Source organism: Rissa tridactyla, chromosome 2, assembly GCF_028500815.1.
Source record: "Rissa tridactyla isolate bRisTri1 chromosome 2, bRisTri1.patW.cur.20221130, whole genome shotgun sequence".
NCBI lineage: Eukaryota > Metazoa > Chordata > Aves > Charadriiformes > Laridae > Rissa > Rissa tridactyla.
Genome location: NC_071467.1, coordinates 80747796 through 80764916, shown reverse-complemented (window position 1 = coordinate 80764916; position 17121 = coordinate 80747796). Strand labels below are relative to the sequence as shown.

General features: G+C 37.5%; 1 protein-coding gene across 2 annotated transcripts in view; it reads right to left on the bottom strand.

The window, feature by feature from the left end:
- Positions 1–17121, bottom strand: part of TRIO (trio Rho guanine nucleotide exchange factor) — a 258035-nt gene that overhangs the window by 137876 nt on the left and 103038 nt on the right. For both annotated transcript variants that reach the window (XM_054193055.1, XM_054193056.1), the window contains exons 8-10: positions 15614–15745; positions 11519–11749; positions 4033–4155 (exon numbers count right to left, since the gene is read on the bottom strand). In XM_054193055.1, coding sequence (XP_054049030.1) covers positions 4033–4155; positions 11519–11749; positions 15614–15745 — 486 coding nt within the window. The remainder of the gene's footprint in view (positions 1–4032; positions 4156–11518; positions 11750–15613; positions 15746–17121) is intronic.

Sequence of the window (17121 nt, the reverse complement as noted above, 5' to 3'; positions counted from 1 at the left end):
AACATTAGGCAGAAAGAGCAGTTGTTCTCCCTTGAAGCTGCTTATGCCAGTTTCCTAAATTGACAAAGGGGCCTTCATGGTGACAAATTCAACATAGAGTTTTGAAACAGAGTAACACTTCCTCAAAATATATCCACTAGCACACCCTCCCCAAATCCCAGGGGAAAAGTATCAGCCTGGTAAGAGTTTTAAGAAGTCCCCTAGTCCATCTCTCTGTGCCCCAAGGTGCAATCAACTATACTTGAGTCTTTCAAAGGCATTCTCCTCCAAAATGCTCAAAGACTCTCCATAACGGAGAGTTTACCACCTTCCTCAAGAACCTATCCCATCGCTTTCCCAGTCTTCTGTTCAGAAACCTTCTCTACATGCTCTTCAGAAAAAACAAACACTGTATTTTTAGAAAGCATATAAAGTGACACACGATAGAACAGTGAAAAGTTGAATTTTAGAGGCTAGTGCAGAAATGAGTACTACTGACAATAAATACAGCAATAGAAGTGAGTGGAGGTATGGACTGAGTCATACAAACTGGAGTTCACTGCATTATAGAGGGGAGAGAAACACACATGGATGGAGGAAGATTAACAAAGGTATACAAACCATTAAAGGCAGAGAAAATTAAGATAGATTACTCAGTAAATACAGTGGATGCTATCATGTTTAAGCATCAGACAACACTTAAAATGAAAAAGCAAAAATACTTTTCATCTAAGGAGCAATTAAATTGCGTAACTCTGCCACAGGATCTGGCATACATTCCAAGAGCATAAACGGGTTCAAAACATAGCTAGCCTAATTGAGGGAAGAAAAGTCCATCAGTGACTATTAAACACTGGTTCTGATGCATCCTTCAGTTCCAGCCACCAAATAGGCCCAGACAACTGGGAGGGTAAAGGTAACTTTTTAAGCATACAGTCCCTTTTCTTTATGCATCTGGTGATGGCCACAAGATACTGTAAGATGTGGACCTTTAGTGTGATGTATTACAGCCATTCACAGGTAGAGTAAAGTTAAGAACCAGTTCAAATACATAACCTTTTTTTATAACCTTAAAGGAAGTGGGAACTGGTGGTGATAGGGAAATGACAGATGTATCCAAACGAGGTTTGGAAGAATCTTTCTTGTGTGTCTCCTGCACGAAAACTTGAGTTCTTTACTCAGATGCAGCCTGCACATGGAGAAAAGAACTTACTTGTAGAAAAAGATGGCACAAATTAATTCTTGCCATACACCTTTTATGTTTTTGAGCATAGACTACCGTCATAGACATCGACCGTAGTTAAAACAGCAGAAGCTGACTTAGAATTTCTTACAAAAACGCATGGGGAAGTACGACCATACTATTGATCTGTATCCAGTGCTTCTAAACTGAAAATCCATGCCCATAAGTGAATCAGTTATGTCAAAATTTGGAGTCATGACACTTTAACTAAATGGTCTCATGGATACCAAGATGATCCTGGGAAGAGGGGAAAAAAGAAAGAAAAAAGGGTAAGTAGAAAGTGAACTGGACAGGCTTCACATTAAAAGACCAACACAATTTTACAATAGTGGGTGCAAGTCAAAGTGTGTACGTGTAGCACGAATGTCAACACAAAAAATTCAGGGAGGATTATTAGTTGGCTGAGTTTTGACTATCTAGTGTTTCTGGAGTGGCAACAAAAGGTGCGAAATGAAGACAAAAAAGCCTTCATTTCACACAAATTTCAAAGCAAGTGATTTGTGAGCCCACAGCCCATTGACTTGGGAAAACGTTTTCTATTTGACACACAGCTCATTTTAACATCTCTTTGAACGCCGCTGAGGAATTGGCACCTCATTTGCATTAAAGAAGAATGAAGGAGAATGCAGAAGGGAAGAAAAAAGAAATAATAATTTTTGCTCCCCTTAAAATCAGGAATTAGCCTTCCATCAGGAGCATTTCAACATTACTGTTGGCTCCCTGCATTTGATAAGGCATTGCCATGCCACTGACGGGTCACTTGACACTGCTTCCTCTCAACTTCTGACTAGAGCTGACTGAAATCCCCTGATTGTGCCTAGGGTCCTATTAAAAAAATAAAAAATAAAGGCAACAAAACAAAACACAACACGACAAAACCTGAAACAACAAAACAACCCCCAAACCAAAACACAACAAAGACCTGGACCAACCAGAAATGTAGGTAGAGAGTAAATCAGCCAGAAGTTATTCATGCTTTAACAAGGACTGTGGATTGCCGTCTTATACTTGAACATAACCTTCCGTATAACACCAACAACAGAAATGTCTTTTGGGGTCTGATTACATTCAGTTTCAGAGCAAGTAAGAGGAACAACTCAGAGGGTGTGCCTCTCTTGGCAGTTACTACACATTCAAGAGTTAGAGATGAAAAAAAATACTTATTAGATCATTTTGTCCATCCTTCTGTCAGTAGAAGATAGTCCCCTGTAGTATATTTAAGTTCTTTGACCAGCCTAAGTTTTCAGTATCTCCAAAAATAGAAATTCCACCCATTCCCTAAAGAGATCATTTTAAATCCTAGCAACATTCAGTTTTAGGTAGTTTTTGCTTTACAACTTTCTACTTTAAAGTATAATGCAAATTAACAAGATGCTTTTTTTAACAGTTTACATTCCACTTAACAGTTCTAGACACTTCATCCCCCTTGGTTAAACATTTTTTTCTTCTTTGCTCAAATAACACAGTATTAAGTATGAGATCATTCAGGTTTTGTTAAGTGTCTTACAGAAATAGATTCTTGCTTGTCTGACCCAGAAAAATAAGTATTTCCACGTGGAAAATATTACAGATTTTACTAAAAATTAAGTATTAGGCACGCATATGGAAAATCCAGCATGTGTATATACAAAACTAACAATGCTTATTACTTTGGAAAATTTTATAGGAAATCAATATTGAGGAAGCTTTCTGATGCTATTTCAAGTCCTCAGTCATTGAAGTGTTCTAAGACCATATTTACAATAAAATTTTATTAAGAGTTTAATCATCCATTAAAAATCATCCATCAATGCCTCTGTAATAGCATTAAAGAGGCAATCAGTAAACACACTTGACACATCCACCATAGTAGGTGTCACTGCTGAGCTCCTGCATGTCACTACACTCAAAACAGAAGACACATTATTAGAAAATTCTGAAGGACCACGGTATGAACCCTAACTTAATGAGATTTTTCGTGATGAATCTTAGAGATCTTTACTCTTACCAATCATTAAGACTGGACAGACAGTGCATGTTACTAATGGGGAAGATTCTAGCCTTCAGCTTCTCATGGGTTTTATTCACCTCACACTGCCTTTTTGAGGCTGGCACCCAAAACAACTTCCTCTTGTTACGTTCCCTGTGTTCCTTAGTATCTATTTCTTTCGGTTTGACTCTTTTTCACAGAAAAGTGTGTTTTTAAGTTCTATCATCAGTTCTGCTTAAGGTTAAAACTAGAGTCTTCCTATGGAAAAAGTGTTGGTATCAGTGATTCAGAACAGAAGGGCATATACAAACTCAATTGTATTTAAAGAAAAATAAAACCACAAAGCCAGGTTGGCCAGCTTGCTGGCTCAACTGGTTTCTCAGAAGTAACACTCGTTCCCCCCATCAGACTGTTGTGGGGATTTGGGAGCTCGCCAAGCCTAAAGTCAGGAACGAGGGCTATCAATTCATCTCCATCCTCTCTCACCAGCTGCACATAAGTTTAAATCCTAGAATCCCATGGAATTACGTTACTTTAAAAGTACAGCTTTCATTCTCCTGTGACTCAACGTTTGAAAGCAGGCTTTGAAAATAATAATAGATAATAATAGCAGCAGCAGCAGCTCTGTTGGGCTTCAAGGCTCCCACTCTCCATAGGACTGTAGAGCTTTGTCTTATTGAAGCTGGAGCGAAACGGAGAAATGAAATAAAAGCTTGCAACAGAAACAAAATAGTCCATCATTGGAACTGATGTTTTTGTAGTGGAGCCCTTCAGTGCCAAAGCACGAATTTTTCATATATTTCCATGACAAGTATACAGTCCTTCATGTGATTGTTTTTACCTGCGCAACCTCTTCAAAGTCTTCATGGCGTTTCTGCAAAGCTCTTGCCCGATGCAGGGATTTTCCCACTCCAGTATGTTTGCTAAGAAAAGCTTCTCCATGGTTTTCAATCCAATCCAACACCTGTGGTACAGAAGAGACACACACAAACACACTCTGAGTGGATGTACTGAGTGTTGCAACAAAGAGACAACTATTCAAGAAACTAAGAAGCTGTAAAGGGACTGCTTATAAGGAACTATACTGCTGGATTAAAACACAGTCTTGCCATTGAAGGACATTAATTACATCTCATTAACTTTTCTCAAGGCACTAACTAGTTCAAACTAGCTAAATCGTATGATTTAAGATTATATGTTTATTTTGACGCTTACCAAGGACAACCTCATTTCTACACATTCATCAATTTGACAGTAATCTGATCCAAGTGGCTAGACCCCCTGTGAGGGTCTCTCTGTAATCAGTTTATGCCTTCAGCTGACAGTTTTCTATAATGTAACACTAATGGAGTTTGCACGTTCCCCAACAGTGCTAGTGAATAACACAGTGAAGTTTTATTTCAGATGAGAAGTCGCTTCTCCTACCACATATTATTAAGTCAAGAAGAAAGATTCAGTAGTAGAATTTTTAACTAACTCAATAAAATCGAGTTGCAATCATTATGAGATGAATGACAATGTCTGCATTCAGAGCATATCAAGAATTTTGCCCCAGTTCTGAAGAAGCATCTCCTCAAAACATCAGATAGGCATAATTGTGTATTGTGAGTTTTACAGCCGAAAGAGTGAGGAATGAAAGACATTTTAAGGACATCAAAGCTTCCACCACAATGACTGGGCTGACAGCTTTATAAATAGTAAAGACTGTACATGTAATTAGTTCCTGCTAGTTAACACAAAGGATTACTGCACACATACTAAGTTTGTGATGAATGAATGTACAAAACCATATGGTCTCTCTCCAAACTAATACATCTTAGCAGTATCTTAATTCACTCATTAGCTAGCATGCATATGGTATTTAATTCTTTGGAAGATACTCAGGCGTTCGAGAATGCTGTTCAGAATTAAAGATAACTGCATATAAGCAATTTTCTTAAGTCAGATAACCATTTTTATACAGTATTTATGTAGTGGTGTGGAATACTTTACCTAACATTTATGTCCAGTGTTCTTTTTTCTTTAAAACCTGAGTATTTTGTTTCATTTTGAATTTACCTACCAGAAACCTGTACCTTATCTCTTCTTATCTACTAGTGTCCTTTACTCTGATTCCTGAAGTTGGATGTGGGTTTTTTCCCATTTTCCTGTACTGAAAGCATATGACACTTACTGTAACTAAGGAGTAAGACTTTATTTTTTTCTTTTTTTTTTTCCTTTTTCCTGACAAACACACTTGAGAACCATTCCTACAACATCACTCATGGCTACATTCAATACACATATAATCCCACACACTATTCCCATACAAAACATCAATGCTTTCTTTAGTAGACAAAATGAAACCATCTGGTGTGATTTTTCTCATTTATCTTGACCGTTAGAATCTTTTCTGGTTTGCAAACTCTCTCCTACTGGACATCTTGAAAACAACAAACAATCCATAACACCACATAATACAGTCATCTCAAATCACCAACACTTATGCAATGTTTGTTTTTCCTAGTAAGTATTGCCAAAGAATATTATTGTGTTTTAGGTCAGTGTATGTTTTCATTTGTTTCTTTCAAGGGAAAGTATTGACCAGAGAACGTAGAGTGAGGAGCCAAACACGGCCTCAGTTATCTGAAAAGTTAATATTACCAATGCTTTTGACTAGTTTCAAGAGACTACTCTGCTTTTCTCATTATAAAAAGAGCTAAAGAGAGACATGTTTGGATGAGAGAATTAGACTGGACTCTGGAGACTACTAACAGTTACAAGCTAACAAATGAAATCAACAGCAAAATCTGTCCCAGAAAGCATGGGATGAAAAGCAGAAAGCAGCCCAGGGAGAATGATTTTTGCTCAAAATAATGTTCGGGAACTTCTCAAGAGAAGAAATGGTCATACAAATCCAGTACACAGATCATGACATAAACCAGTCAACTAGAGAAACATTGCTGCCTCTAAGTGAAATCAGTACGAATAAAAAGTCTTACTAGTGCTCAGACTTCTTACCTTGATTCTTAACAAAACTGAGGAAGAACTCTTTATTTGGGATTTTCACAGCATGTAAAAGCAGAGTCAAAGGTAAGGTATGCTCTTGCCCGTCAGCGGCAGTTTTTGCATACCACTTTGACCAAAGGACAATACCACTAGCTGGCGCTGATATTAGCCATCTTAATTGATGCATTTTCTTCCTCTTCCTGGAGAGGCAAGAGTTACAGAAACCATCATACCAATCCACTAAGGACTCTTCTACTGATACTGAAAGCACACGGAATTCACTCCAGTAGTTCAGTAATACGTAAGAGTTTAAGAGGCTCAATACTCTTCAGTGAAAGGGTGAATAATATTATCCTCCACTGCAGCAAGTTGCTTTAACGATGCAATCAAGCTGTAACTGCAGTCTCAGCAGAACCATCCTCATGCCCAATACAGGATCTAGAAAAATGCTTATTTTTCTAGCACCAATACTGAATACATGACAGAAGAAACTATTACAGAAAGATAGCTTCACCTTGACAATTTTCATTGCTCATGTAAAATGAGGTATAAAATATGTGGTTTGTATATGCAGTTTGCAGAAATAAACAGTCTTATCTTTTGCAGATTCAAAGTGCTCATATTCACCAGCGTTACCCACATTATTATCCAGTCCGTACCCCCCACCCCTTTACCTACTGTGCACACACTCACTTTTCTATCTCCACCACTTACTTGGTGCTGACTTAACATTCCAAAGGGGAAGATGGAAATCTCTGCATTTCTAATCTTCAGATAGTTAAAATGTGAAAATACTCTCTCCTGAAAAAACGCATTTGACACTGGAACCGCCTCCAAAGGCCACAAGGGAATCACGCAGTGAAATCAGTATTATTTTGATGCTGAGTGAGTAGTAAGCATTCTCAGCCTGCCCTTCATTAGTCAAGGCTGAAACAAGTGACTGCTACAACAAAAACTCAGGCGGAATCTTTGAGGCAGGCAGATCAAGGAACAAGAAACAGCACATTTATTTATCCAGAACGGACAGAGGAGACACCCAAGGTCAGCGAAGACCTAATAAACGTATGTTTCGAAAAAAACTACAAAAAAACCTACAAGTTTGTTTTACGAATCTCTGGCTTGCAAGCCATCAGCAGTGTTTTTTAGTCCCCGGAACTCTCACCATAGGAATGTCAGTAGCATCACTCTACTAGAAATGTTATCTTTATGTTTGATTTTGTCCTTTCATGGCCTAGCAGCACAAAACCCCACGTTGCTATTGCAAGTCTGCTTTATTGCTTCATATCAGAACTGTTGGAGCCAGCTCCCTTCCTTTCCTTAGGTGAAAGGCTGGTGTATATTATCCGCTTGGTAAGCTTGTTAATTCTTAGGGATAAAATTATAATTTTTTTTAGCATTTTTACACTAGAGGGGTTATTTTCAACAATAGAGTGCAACAGCCAATGACATGACTTCTTTTTTTTTTTTAAATAAACACACCTTTTTTTGGATTAATATACAAACTAATCAGGAACTAGATGTTTCTGCTATCTAAGATGAAACTCAGTATTCTGTTCAGTTTAAGACTGTCATAGGTTTTCACATACCAAATATCAGGTTTGCTGTAGTTCACATCTTACCTACTATTTTTAATATTTCATGTGCTACTTTCCTTACTGCTTGCTCCTAGAAATTAGCAGATGATTCTTTGTGTACACAGCTCGCATTACAGTGTTTTTGGTGATTTTGAAAACTCCACTAGAAACACTTTCCCCATACAAGACAGAAGAAAAAAAAAAACCAACCTGTTTTCTAAGGTGGAAGTAACACAAAATGAAGTACCAGCTCAATTCAGCCAATTCCCTCCTCCAACTCAGCTCTATCACTCACTTAACACTTCCATGAACTGATTTATTTCATTAATCCAGCAGAAAACTACACCAGCAGAGGGAAGAGGAGGAAATCAGACTCATGCTGAAGGACAATTACAGATTCACGTACAATGCACTTGATTGCTTGCCAGTATGTCCAATTTAACTATGAACAGTGGAAGAGAACAGCACTTATTTTATTTTGATGTGGGGAAAAAAAACCCACCGAAACAAAAAGCTTTACTGACAAAAGTTTAAAAAGGTTGTCATATTAGTTTCTAAATCATGCTAGATAATCTTAATTGATTTTTTTTTTTTTTAAGGTTTGAACAAAGACTAAGAAACCCAAGAGAATGTGCAAATGAAAACTAAAGTATTTTAGAAAGGTGCTTCGGAACTTTACATAAACCATTCCAGAAATGTCTTGGATATAAATTCAACCAATACCTTAAACCCAAGGAATTTCATGCACTGAATGGTGTCAATGATTATTCAATTGAGGGGCTAACATTTCTCAGATAAATTAGATGATCTGATAAGGTTGGTTTTGTTTGGTTTTGCATGAAAAAAGAATCCTTATTATTCAAGATCACTTTTTTCCCCTGATGGATTTCCAAAACTGAGGGAGCTACAATCTGCCAAAGCAAGGCTGTTCCAGGGAAATACCATTATGGGCTTGCCGTTATCTTAAAGGCACCAGCTCCTGGCTATTAGATTAATTTGTCTGGTATGGATGTTGAATTATCATTGTCTTACAGCATGTTCTGCACTGAAATGTAAGTATGAAAAGTTGTATTATGAAAGGGAACATGAACCACAATTCACACTGTGATTCATAAGGCAGTGCCCAAAACACACCCGTATCTGAAAGTTAAGTTAAAGTAACATAACAAAGAGCTATACTTCCACACGCAACATTTCAGAAGCCTCCAACATGGATGTTAACAGCCATTACAGGGATAAACCGAAGGACAATCCAGTCTCTGGCAGTGGCAACTACTGGGACATTAAGGCAAGGGCTTAGGAACATGGCAAGCACTGGCTGCATCTCATGTACGTAAGATCTAGTTTGAAATCTAAAATGGTTGATAAATGCGTTGGCACCAAGGCTGGAGCTTCAAATTGTCAAGAGGATATCTTGAGATCTTAATGAAAAGATCTGCCTTGCAAAGCATATAGAGAAACCAGAGGCATAAACAGGAAGAAAGGAATTTCTCTAACCAGTAGGTAAGGCATGCACTGAATAACGAGCCTAGATGGATTAACACCCTTGAGGCAATTGGTTCATCCTGAAAACTTCTTGTATGCTCACAATCCACATGTGTGATTTGGATAAAACATTCTTGATACTGGAAGTTATAAAAATAAGTAAAGCTGTCTACTTTGTTGTTTTCAAGCCTGCAACTATTTGATGTTAAATGCAGCAGTTCCACGGGCTGACAGGTCTCACAGAGAGAAGGGAAATCCAGCTTCTTGGTGAAGAACCTGGTGATGACTCTACAATGACTTGAGTCTAATTGAAGAGTTATTTGCCAACTTCAAAGAACAAAGAAGTCTCAGTGCTAACTCCTCCGCTCCGAGAGCTGTGACTTAGGAAGGAGCAGAAAATGATAGTTTTCTATGAACATTTTATGACTCCCAAGATAATAAAGGCAAAGAGTAGGAATGGCACAATAAGGCTCTCTATAGCATTTAATCAACACCTTCCCCCAGGAAATAAACTGCCTGTAGCCTGGCCTACTGGCCTGAGACCTGAATTATGTATCTGGCAAATAACCTCAGGTGATCACTTGGCCTAGGCTGCCTAAGTAGGTCCTACCTGGATTGAATTCAAACCAGCGGAGAAAGTTCCAGGATCCAATCTGCTCTTATTGGCAGAAGGCTACCCTAAGAGGGCCTACAATTTTCCCTACAAGAAGCAAACCACCATGTTAATTTCAGTTTCTGAAGACTCCTTATAAAGCCTTTTAAGTTTAAGAGGTGATTCATTTGTGGACTATGCCTCATCAGTTTTGACAAGTGCCCTTCACTGAGTACTCACGCAAGTGCTAGCACTGGACTTTCCTGACTAGCTACTACTTATGTAGGAATCTCAGACAAGAGCCTCTAGGATTTATACAATGGCATAATAGTGTTTTCAGTTTGGTTCTCTAGGCCCTTCCTGACTATTCATAACATGACCCTGCTTTATTTTTTTTTGGCAACTAACATTTTTTGTGTCTTTCTTCATCCTTTGTCACATCTGATTGTTGAAAAGTTGGATAACTGCCTGCCTTTCAATATATGCCTCTTTTATACATCAAAAATTAATTAATAAAGTTTTAATATTTTTACACTTAATTTAGTGCTTAAGTATTTTTAAGCTGTTTTCTTTAACTTAGAGGAAGAGATAGGCACTGTGTATAGAAGAAAGTTGAGCTAAAAGGATTGCTCCCTCTCCCCACAGCCTGCCTAAATTAAGTATCTTTGCCAACTACTGTAAATGATGGAAATCAGGTTATTTCACTCCCAACTGCTCACATCCAGCATCTTCTTGAAACAGGTAAGTACAAGAAATTTGGCTTAAAGTGCAACTAGTTTGGAAGAAACAAGAGTAGTTGAACCAGAATGTATGACTGGCTGTCCAGAAAACCCATTCAGCAGTTCCTGATTTGTGAACACCTTTACATTGAAATAAAGAACATGATCAGCAAATACTGACCATCTTCACTTTTTTATGAAGATGAACTATTAAGGGATAAATTACTAACGTCACTGTCAACTGCAGCCTAAGGCTAACTTTTCTTGTTTATTAAAAGTCTATCAATAAAGGAATTCTTTACAGCTTTACCTTTTTAAGGTAAAATCATGTCAGAGACATTAACGTCTGTACTTAACTACTAACTTTTATCGATGTCATCATAATAATAAAAATATGGCAGCTAATAACCGTTAGCCAATTCAAGAACAGCATCACTGTCTGAAAGTAATCTTATCTGTAATTTTTATACTACTTTGGTATACTACTCACAGGTTTTAAAGAAAGCAAATCAAGTCAATTAAGTATCACTGAGGATTTGAAACTAAAAATTTGTTACAGAATAACACTATTAATTTTTTGCATGTTACTCCTACAAGTGTTTATGACACTTCAAAACCATAATTCTACCTAGAATGTGAATGTCAGGTTCCAGCACAAGCTCAGAATAACCATCTAGAATAAAAATCTTTTTCATCCTATCTGACTTAAAGTAAACAAAGAGGTAAATTTAAAAAAAGAAAAAAACAAAGCAGAGCTAACTTATGAATATAATTTCTACACATAACAGCCAATATCCTCTGATAACACACAGAGCTTGGAATCAGTCACTCAATCCCGTGCAACTATTCAATTGTTGAATGAAAGAACGTGGGGTTTAGCAATCAAAACCCACCTGTCAATACAACCAGCAACAAATCACAGGCTGACAAGAGTACAAAGGCATTCAGACAACATGAAATAAAACCTACCTGTTGAACATCCTGTTGAAAAACGCATAGCTGAAGCCGCTGGTGCAAGCGGACCTTTCGATGTTGCCAGATATTTTCCAATTGGCGCTGGTGGTGCAGAACTTCATGGATGACATCCAGAACATGATGAACTGCTTTTGAGTAGTTGGCAGAAGCAGTGAGGGAATCTGAACTCCCAGGAGTCAAAGGTCTCTGAAGTTTGTCAAGAAGTGACTTTCCATCTTGACTCACCTGACCACCAGAAAGGACCAAGAATTACTTGTATTGACAAAAGCTTGTTAGACTACTACTTCATTCCTCACCCTCTCTCCCCATTTCAGATGTCTTTAAGAACTCAGGGAGCAGCGATGTCCCTCTATGCTAGACAACTTTAAGAAGTATCACTCTTCTAAATAACAGCCTGTTTTTCGATTACCTTAAGAGTGCTTTTCCTTTAAAGTGATTTTTTTTTTTTTTTAAACAGGTGAAGTCTAACTTAGAATAAATATTCTTCCCCTTTTTCTCTAGTCAACAAACCACCTAAAATTAAGCATTTGCCAAGAATTATCCTTCCAGGAACATCTCTCTCTTCATTTGCTATAAAGGTGAACAGAGAGGTTACTTTCTATGGGTTAATATTAATTTGATGAATACATTTAGACCAACAGATATAAACTCAAGACATAATTTGATCTGACACAATTTACTTCTAAATTATTACTGCTACTGGTAAGCCAAAGGCAAAATGTTATTATAGCAAACTTAAACCTGATTAAACCACTTAAAACCTTTCCGTGCAGCACAGAAAGATATTCTTTTCCAAAATGCGTTTAACTACTGATGCTGACAAGAAACATTAGTCACTTCTAACTGTTGTCTTCGATTCAAACCACAGCAAAAATATTCAGATTTACCTTGCAGGCTAATTAAAAAGCAACAATCCTATCTTACCTGGTCACTATTAATGTTTGGCACTTGCCAAGGCTGTTGAAAGCATTTTTCATTGCCATTTAACTATTCTGTCACTTTAAGCATAAAGCTCAGAGAATTGTTACAATTCAGTATCATTCAGCTATCTGTAAAGAACTTCTCTAATAGCTCATCTAACAGGCAGGAAAAATTAATCCAAAACCACAAGACTGTAGTGTAAACAATAGTTTGAATCCATCAACTCAACACCGTGTCAGAAACAGAAAAATTGTCAAGGCCTTCCCCCAATGGCTATTTTCAACAATTTTCACTAAATCTAGGCACATTTAAAATTTGCTATTCAGTAGTCAAACAGATCAGAATGCAAAGTCTTTTCTAATTACTATTTTACAAGTGAGTTTATTTCTTAGTTCCAACTAAAGCTTTTTCATTTTAGTAATACGTACCAACACAGAGAATGAAGCTCACTTGGAAAAGTAGCTCTTATAAAGTCAAGTCAGGCAAAGAAAGAGTATAGTCCATAGTAGATACTATAATGATTTTTTTTTCTTTTCTGTATCCAAAGCAATTATCTAGTACAAGTATTTTAACTATTTCAAGATAATGGACTTCAATTATCTATCCAGAGTCCATGAAATTTAGGGGAAAAAAATAATTAATTGTGACAGCCCCTTGATCTGATTAGTTTATTAGCTCTACCAACAAATGATCATGCACATTTCCTCTTCAGACTTAACACAGTAAAGTTTTCTTCCTTCTCAGTGTATGACTACTTTAAGATTTCAGTGAGATATATAACTTCACTTAAGACACAGCTATTGGATTTCAAGCACACCAGTTACCTAAGCTTGTAAGCTAGTAAGTTACTTTTCTAGTAATATACAGTAATTACCCTCAGTAAAATCAGACTGTCTAGTCTTAAAAGCATTTACTCTCTTAAAATTATTGTCTTCTACTTTGCAACCAAGTCATGTTGTCAAGACACTGTAATCTAAAATGAATGGCAAAGTGTTGTAATTTCCACAGTGTTCCTCTCTCTCCTCCCACTGTTCATTCACCACAAAATGAAAGGAGCTCCGTGCTGTAACAGAAATGAAGTCATACATCTAATAATGATAAGCAACAGTTCTGTAATATCTTTACCCAGAAAGACAACTTCATCAATCTTCAAAAAGGGATACGTGTTTAAATAAGGCAAAATAAGCCCTTCTGTCCCAAGGAGGAACACGACTTGTACATACACCTACAACTATTATTTCTGCACCAATTCGGGTTGCTAAAGACAAAGCTATTGCTTTACCAGGTGCGGAAAAGTAATGACCTGAAATCAGAAGAAAGGCACCTCATGTTAGGTTCTTTTTGAGCAGTACCAGTGTAGATTTCGTTAAAACCTCGAGCTACCCCAAAGTCAAAAGCTACAGCTTTGAAATCCTAAGTAAATTTTGAAGGTATTTGCCAGACCAATCCTATAATCTACCCATCTAATTTATTTTCATTATGCATCATCAGGAAGCAAACGGTATTTAACATGGTAATCCACAGTACTTATTTACACTTAACAGCAGGCTCTAATCCAGTCACATCCCTGATGAAATAAACCACAAACACACCAATCCAAACCAAACAAAACCGATTTTAAAAAGTCCCACTATTTTCATTTCAATGCTTTATAATCATTATTCTAGAGAGCCCTAGCTGCCTTATTTCTTGCTGCGCTCCCATGGAATGTGCACCCTAGATTGCCTCTCTTCATATAAATCTACTACGAACATGCTATGTCTCTGTCCCTTGTTTTACAAAGGGATCCTCCCAATGAAGAGAAGATATAATGAAGAAGAGATACCTTACTACAAAATATGCTCTCAAAAATGATTTAAAACAGGTATACGCAGTCAGATCACAAGTTTTATCACCAAAGGTATGCTTCAGTATGTCATTAGATCAGTTGACATAGCAAGGTGGCATATATCAGGAATGGGGATAGCAGTGTGTATTTTACACAGAAGAGCGACAACTCACGTGAACTCTGGACACCTGACTCATGGTAATAAAGTTTATGCAGGCCCTAAGATGGCAGGTATTCAAAAAACCTGCTTTTGATCAGTCCTATTGTTAGTATATCATCAGCACTAACCTTACCCTCCTTTACTGCTAAATGAAGTGTGACCAGACTCATGATTCAGTTGCTCATAATAGAGCTGGTCCATCAGAAAGCAGTTTTATCTTTAATGTAATGTATAAACCACAACCATTCAGTCCCACATGAACTCCTTTTAAAAGGAGGTGCAAGGGAACAGAAACTGCTGTATTTAATCCAGAATAACATCTGTCCAATTTAACAGCAAAAATAGTTTTACCCTCTGATGAGAAGAGCCCTAGAAAAAGAAAGCAAGAAAAACTCCACAGGAAATGCAGAAAATACCTGTTAGCCAATAGTGAAGTCAATACCCACTTAATTTCTCACTTCAGCTAACCGAAACACATGAGAACTCAAAATTGGAATAAAAACAATAGATACTCTACTCATCACTTTCTAGGCCACCTTCAGAATAAGCACTTTATCTTAGGTTGTAAATATGACTATTAGAAATACTAAGAAATATTATTACTTCATTGTGTGCAGAATCCAAGATTAGAGCAGCAGCATATGCTAATCATACGAATGCTGACTACATAGGCATGCTGGCTCATTTACGTGTCTTTGAGGTTGGCAGAACTAAGTATATTACCTTCCGGCTTGTCGAGTGACGTCCTTTGATGGTTAAGCATTTTTTGTAAGGCAATTTCAGAGGTGGATTTTCAAAACACACTTAAAGCAATCCACGCCAACAGAATACTTTCCCAAAGACTACCCAACTAGCTTCCCTTTAAGTAAGTGTTTGAACGATAGTATCATACTGCTATTAAAAGGCAGTAATATGCAAATGCAAATTAAAACATACTTAGTACACTGCATGAGTTGTTTGTACCACACATGGTTCCATCTTGCCTTTTATATTTCTTTCAGACTTAACGCTTTGCTACTATTGTTCAAAAGCTAAGTCCAGTATACTAAACTAAAAAAGAAGCCAAGCACTTGAGTTTCCAACTAATGCACTATGCAACAAGCAGTGCCAGTTCATGATCCAAACAACATTACACCACTTTACCAAGTCAGCAACCTAAGGAAACAAACAAGACACCTACCTCAGAGTAAGCCAAGGTAATATGCTCATATATCCCTTGGTGATGATGGATAGCATCTTCTAAATCTTGCAGTTCTGAGGGAAGCTCCACCTCACCACAGGCTTTACACCATGAGTCCACGTTGCTCATGTACTGCAACAGAGAAAAAACATTCTGCTTGATTTTGAGTTCTATCAATAAGTACACACATGTTGATTACATACAAGAAAACTGACATCTGTGTGACAGCCACTGAAAAGACTTTTTGAAGGGAAAAACATTTAATGTATTTCCCTCTGAACTGGAAAAAATGAAGCTTATATCAGAATAGAAACAAATATTCAAGTCTGACTATACTTGTGCTTTTAGTTATATGGAACTCTTTGAGCCGATCACAGACAGGTAAGCTTACTTGGCTGTTTACTGCCTTCAGAACCAATTAAATTGCTGGCAATAATGATGCTTCAAGTTTACTCTTGTTCCTTTTCTTGACTTTGCAGCTAAGAAAAAGTTTACCTCACTCTGCACCTACCATTTCAGATGCATTAAAGACAATTAAGGTCTTGTCTATGCAAAGTGGTAAAACATTCTATAACTTTCAAGTCCAGACCCTCAGCTCTCACCCATCAACTCCCTGTGCAGATACTCATGGTATCGTGAGGTATCACCTCATCTTTTTTAAATCTTCAGAGAGAACCAAGTTACTTTGCACACGCACGCGCGCACACAAAGAATTAATGGTGAACCGTTCACTGAAACACACCATAGTTGTCTTTTGCAGGAAAGAGATCATCAAGGAGGCAAAGCAGTGTCAGAGCACAGCAAATTCACACCTCAGTCTCCAAAGCACTAACTTCTACACGCAGAGAAGCACTAAATCCATTTGGCAAGCGACTACAGCAGCAAGCACGTCAGGGATTTACAACTTAAGCGGGAGTCTCACAGGACTAACGCTAAACTTCGAGCACACAGCTATGTCAGCAGAGCTGCTCAAGTCAAGCCTTTCAGGGCAAACTGAGGATACTGCAACAGAATCTCTTCTGCAGACAATTTAAGTTATCTCTGAAGCTTAAACTGCCTTAACAAACAAGAAACTGGTATCATAGGTGTACACATAGCAGAAGTTCTGTCAACTTATTTTTGACAGCTAGGGGGCGTGAATTTTATACCCTTCTTATGCTAGGAAAGGAAAGAGGCAGAAAGAATCTGGTTTTCTGGTTTTCTAGTTTTCATAGCTGTTAAACTTAGTACAGCCAAATACGTGCGGTATCTGTAAATTAAATTTGTCCTATATTCATGTGAAGTTCAAGTCTCAAAAGCTATTTCTCTCATCATATGTATCTTAATTCCTGGAGCACATGTAGTCTTCTGAAAAAATGTTAATCCACAAACCATTTCTGGTACTCCATTATTGTTTGAAAGCTGGGAGGAAGGGTGATAAAATACTTTAAGGTACTTATTTAATTCTCATTTCATCAAGGGACAATTTTAAAAACCCCTAGCGTTGAGCACCGAACGTTAAAGAAGCT